A 6000-nucleotide genomic window follows, 5' to 3' on the forward strand; every position below is an offset into this window, starting at 1 on the left:
GCTCAGTGGCTATGGTGTTGGGCTGCTGAGCACGAGGTCGCGGGATCGAATCCCGGCCACGGCGGCCGCATTTCGATGGGGGCGAAATGCGAAAACACCCGTGTGCTTAGATTTAGGTGCACGTTAAAAAACCCCAGGTGGTCAAAATTTCCGGAGTCCTCCACTACGGCGTGCCTCATAATCAGAAAGTGGTTTTGGCACGTAAAACCCCAAATATTATTATTATTACACGGCGTCCCACGTAACTTGAGCCAAACATTAAAAAATATGCAAATGCCACGTATAGCTGGACCGAACCAAGCTGACGTTGTTCGCAGTCGCTTTTGGAGATGCTCAGATTATATTTTTTTATATTCCGCCAAAATACATATACTCTTAATTAAACAGTTTCTCAAGTGTAATACTTAGATGAAAAAGTGTCAGTGAGAAAATTGGAGAGCAACATCAAAAACTTCAGATACAGGCTTCCGCTGCTCAAAAACGGGCAACATGAAAGTGTTTTCCCGAGCTTGAAAGAAGGACCCGAATGAACACACGCAAAATGCCTCGAGCGGCCGCCAGTCGCGCCACAGTTTTGCGTAATAATAGTAATATGCGCCTCTTCTTAGCTCAACGACAAGAATTACGCCACCTGCGACAGGCGATGTTTAAATATTCTGTAAAACTTCGAAAATGATATATATATATATATATATATATATATATATATATATATATATATATATATATATATATATATATATATATATATATATATATATATATTATTTTCGAAGTTTTACAGAATATGTGTGTGTGCACCATGTGTTTGTGTACATACACACATGGTGCGGGACGAGGCATTTTATATAATTATCTCATTGTCATCTAGCATCAAAATAATGAATGTTCACAACGCCAGAACAATGGGGAAAGAAAAGAAAGAAAGCTTGGATGAGTTTGATTTCGAAAGGAAAGGCAGCACCAGAGTAACGGCCCGCGACGCAGCTGTGCATCAGCTGAAAATAATCCAGCCAAGGTCACAGCTGTCGACCGACTATAGCGCAGATTTATTCCACGTCCGCGTTATTAGGCACGAGTACTGCTAGTAGACGTGTCTCTCATCATAGTCTGGGGGCCGCAGTACTACAGCATAACACTTGTCTGCCCGCCATTGCAGTAAAGCGGTAGCCGTACAGTATTCAGTGTACAACAGCGCGACTTCTTGAACTAGGACAAAACCGAGGAACAGACATGGATAGCGCGTGTCCTTGCCGCCTGGCGTATGTCCACTTGCTATCCGCGTTGGGTACCACGTGAATATTTCAACCTGTTGTGTCTGCGCTGTACTATGTCGTACATCACCGCTACCTATTGCGAACAATGTTAGGTTGGCGAACGAACGACCCAATGGGCTTACTGAATTTGTTGAACGTCGGTCGGTCGGCATGTACAAAGGTACAAGCGAGCAGCATTGGACGCAGCTGAAGTTTTGAGAGAACATTTCACTCTGTAGCTTGAATTCTTCAGGAAGCTAGGAATCACGCAGGTATTGGATCGAGCAGAAAACGATGGCCGTAGCGCTGACAGGATATACGATAGTGCGGATTAGTGAGAAAACGCGGTTATGCAAGTCGTGTAAAAGAAGAAAGAGTTGTGCAGTGTCATGTGCAATGCGCAGAGCAGATAACTCAAGTACAGTGGAAACGCTGTTGATCGAAGGCGGTATACATAGGACTTAGACTGACCGATGATATTAACGAATTCGCCGGGATAAGCATTGGTATGGGTGACGCAGAAGAGAGGTAATTGCAGATCACTGCGAGATGGTTCCATCTTGCGGCATACTTGGAATGAAATTGGCGCGCATATGGGTGTAACGCCGCGGTCGATGTTGAAGATGTGTCCGTGTGGTACGCGTATCCTGAGGTTGTTACCAATTTATGAGGCTTTCATTGCAGAAAACGAAAGAAAAAGAAAGCAGTTGGCAGAAATAAAACATCTATTCATTCTTGTTGCCGTGGAGACCGTTGGTTTTCTTATCTATAGAAATAAAAGAAACTGCGGACGTAATAAATAATAATAAAATAAAAAGCAGCCTGACGTTCTTAGACAATCTGCACGCTCTGTTCAAACAATGAATTATAGATATCATTGAACTTATTTCCCACTATCTTGGACACTACCATTTTTGTTTCTGATGCGCATAAAACAAGTGTATTTAGTCTTTTTTCACCGCATGCCACTTTTTACAGATACTGCCATTGCACTGTCTCGACATACAGCTAAACATTTATCTTGTAGTTTTTTTTTTTCAATCCTGTAAGGGCCCTTTCTTGGGCTAACAGTACAAAAAACAAACAAACAAGGTACACGTTTTTGTCTTTCTATGTAGAGCTGGGATTATGTTTTCGAAAGAAATCAACGTCTCCAACTGACTCTCAGACGACAGATGAGGGCAGTCAACAGGCGACATGCAGAACAAAGATTATTTCACAAGCGTCCGCACACTGAAAGGCGACTGCCACGTGAAGACGAATGGACCGACCGTGAAACGTTGCCAGCGCTATAACTAAATAAACGAAATGGTGAAAAGGTCTCCATTCCCTGGGCAATATAGCAGCGGATGACTCTATTTGCGTGGCATACTTCCGAGTGTCCTGAAATCGCGCGATGTCCCTTGAGCGACTTGACGGTGAGGAAATCCGCCACATGTTCCACACCACACGTGGGACGCGTGTTTTTGTAAAGCTCCGTACGACCGAGGAAACGGGCGCCCAGTGAGATAGTCTCAAATGCTAAAGCTTTCTTTTTTTTTTAATGAAAAAGAGCTCGCACGCAGCACAGCTGCGCGTATGCCTAAAATATATGTCCTCCAAAAACAAGGTTTTGCGAGACGACGTGCATACAGCACGTCACGGCTTCGCAAGTTCAGACGTACGGTCTGCTAGGTGGGTCGGTATTCCATCCTTGAGGCAAACAGCGCTGGAACATTACACGACAGAATTAAAGCACGAACTGAGCAATGCGTTCGTCTCTTCATTCTGTCCTTTGTTCTTCTTTCCTTTTTTTTTTCTCTCCTAGCAGCTTGCTTCAAGAAAAGCAGTACCCATAGGCACAATTAATGAAAGCACGGGAGAAACATTAATGAAAGTAGACGAATTCCAGCGACCGAGAAAGATATGCGGTATGAGAAGTTCAGATCGGAGAGCCAAAGCTAGTACGACGTTCAAAAATCGTCTCAGAAAATAAAATAGAATAAATAAATAAAAAACCCACGAGGAACTGCGGCGCTCGCGTGCAGATTAATTACCTCGAGTGGCTTATCTCCGAGACATTTGTATAGGACACGAGAGGCCGGACAATATAACGAGATTTCGTACACTGTCCCCTGCGTCATGCTCAAACGCCAGGTGTGGGCTCGAAAATTAAACATTTCAGAACACTCTACGAAACTCATGGTGTAACTTCCCGTTTTATTTTTTTTGAATTTTTTTGTTCGGATATACTAAGGTCACTTATTTGCTTGAAACATGCACATCTAAGCGCGCACCTAATTAAGAAAGAAACGTGGAGGTTGACATTTCAATTAATCGCACTATCGACCGCTCCTTGTCGGCAAATCGCGTCATATTTAAGTATCTAATCAGTTCATTTTTCTTTAATTGGTTGATTACGTGTCTCAATTTCTCGGGCAGGTAATGTCCGCCTCTTTGAATATACCCAAGGAATGGAATTACGCTACCCGCCACAAGTGACATTTCAAAAAAAATTCCGTAGAGCTTAAAAACGATCACCCCGTAGTATAATCGGTGAAACGACGAAAACGCATGAAATGCTCGCGCTACAGTGAGCGCAGAGAAGCACGCAGAAAACGGCGGCTCATATGCTGCTGAAATGTCAACTGATGCGTGCGACTTGAACATGGCACCTAACGTAATCTCGCCATAACCTAAAGTATTTCCGCGGCCGTTCTTGAGGGCGAAACGCCGCGGCGCGACGTCAATATGGATGGGAAGTCAATTAGTACTTCATTAATTAAATTATCCCGGCTATAACGGCAACGGTAGTATTACGCAAAACGACATTTTCCTTTACAATGTCTGACAAAGATGACGAAACTAAATATGTCCTCCTGCAAAGTTCGCGATTAAGGGCATCAATTTTTGGAAGCGCACATGTTAGTTTCTACACCGCTCTATAAGATGACAATCTGACATTTTTCGAGACGATGGCATGGTTTTCGATCATTCCTGCCATCGAGCCTCCCCCCCCCCCCCGCCAAAAGAAAAGAATAAAATTTCTTTCCTTTTTTGCTCAATATCAGCGCTCGCAAATACACCAATCACGGCGCGATGAATTAGCAAACGTTCGTGCATCGATTCGACATTGCGCAATTACTAGCCGGAGAAGCGGTAGAAAGAGCAAGAAAATGGGAAGAAAGAAACGTGCGATATCTTTCAAGTACATACATATTCCTGCACATACAAATGGTTAAAGTGAGAAATGACTACCACGGTAACAGGAGAGCAACGCATACATACACGGCGGATTCGTGCTCGTTACATTTACAATTTAAGTCATCGCTGATCGTGCTAACAAGCAGAAGGTACCGTTGACTGGTTTGCACATGCGACACAGCTAATCTTGTACTCAAAACGCAAGCAACACACGTCGGTTATATTACGGATACAGTACCGTGCCAAACGATACAGTACCGTGCCAAACGATACAGTTCGACAAGGTGTCAATTGGAGCGCGAGGCGCGCACATTCATATCGCCGTCAGCTGCATCCTCCATCCGAGAGAGATAACGTCCTCGCCGCGGGAAAAGCCCTCGCGCGATGATTTGATCTTGCCGCAACGAGAACGGTACCGTGCGCGCGAGCAAACGCAGATACACAGCACAAAAGTCTCGATTCCTTACCTCCAGCGGTAGCTTGGCCCATTGCTTTCTCGTTTCGTAATAGCGGTTCTCGAAGGTCTGATTCCAGTAGCTCCTTGACTGAGGCTTGAAGTTGAGCGTCGGGTAGACATCGGGAGTATGGAAATCCACATCGCGCCGCACTTTCAAGGCACGGCAATCGCCGGCAGCGGTCAACATGTCCCGCTTGGCCCACGGCCACGTGAACGACGACTTCGGCGACGAGTGCGCTTTGTCGTCCACGAAGTTGACCGAGTCGTCCCGCCGCCGCTGATCGCCGTACAACCGCTTGCGATGCAGTTCAGACAGCTCTCCAGCATCGTTCGAGTAGTGGTAGAAGAACACAAGCGCGGCACACACGACCAGGCAGGCCGCGACCAGGGCACGCACCTTCGCTTTGCGACTCGCGCACATCATGACGCTGGGTCGTCCGCCGCCGCCGCCGCGCTCAGCTGGGAGAAGGCCGATGGCACTGCACCATTCATGCGGTACTACTACGAGCGAAGGGTAAATGCGAATGCATGATGGAGCGAGGCGCACGTGAAGCAGAAATCACAGGCACACTCCTTCCAACGAGCTCTGGGAGTCACGTCTCTAGCGGAGCCGCCGTCGACGCAAGATCTTCCATGGCGTGAACAAGCAAGCGCAGGAGCAGCGAGCGAGCGAACTGATGCGAGGCGATCGGCCGTAGCTTTTGTTAGGCCTACATAGCAGACGACGAAAAATCGAACCGCCGCTGCTGCGGCGCTGCGGTCCGAAAACAAGGAACCGAGGGAAAGGGCAGTGCGCGAGGCGGGGACTCGCAACTCCTCAAAAAATGTAGTTTTCAAACTGCCGGATACTAACGTTTCAGAAACTGACACAACATTCTTTTACTTCAGTCTAGTCACGTCACCTGCAAGTATATTTCTAAACTAAAGTGCGCCAATAAAAGGCAAACCTTAGCAAGAGATGTCTTCTTTTTTGCTCATAGATGGCGCTTTATCTTTTAAGTTTTTGTAACGACTTGTTTTGGCAGAGTTTTGCATTGGAGTTATACACTAAACATTTAAAACTATAGCGGAACTTGCTTTTGTACGAGACGGGCGCTGTTTCAT

At 45.9% G+C, this 6000-nt stretch overlaps 1 protein-coding gene across 1 annotated transcript in view; it reads right to left on the bottom strand.

Moving 5' to 3' along the window:
- alpha-Man-IIb (alpha-Mannosidase class II b) overlaps positions 1-5868 on the bottom strand; it is an 83366-nt gene extending 77498 nt beyond the window's left edge. The window contains exon 1 of the mRNA XM_065453099.2: positions 4907-5868. Coding sequence (XP_065309171.1) covers positions 4907-5320 — 414 coding nt within the window. The 5' untranslated portion in view covers positions 5321-5868. The remainder of the gene's footprint in view (positions 1-4906) is intronic.
- Positions 5869-6000: the final 132 nt, after the last annotated feature.

The sequence above is a fragment of the Dermacentor albipictus genome, chromosome 2, assembly GCF_038994185.2.
Source record: "Dermacentor albipictus isolate Rhodes 1998 colony chromosome 2, USDA_Dalb.pri_finalv2, whole genome shotgun sequence".
Lineage (NCBI taxonomy): Eukaryota > Metazoa > Arthropoda > Arachnida > Ixodida > Ixodidae > Dermacentor > Dermacentor albipictus.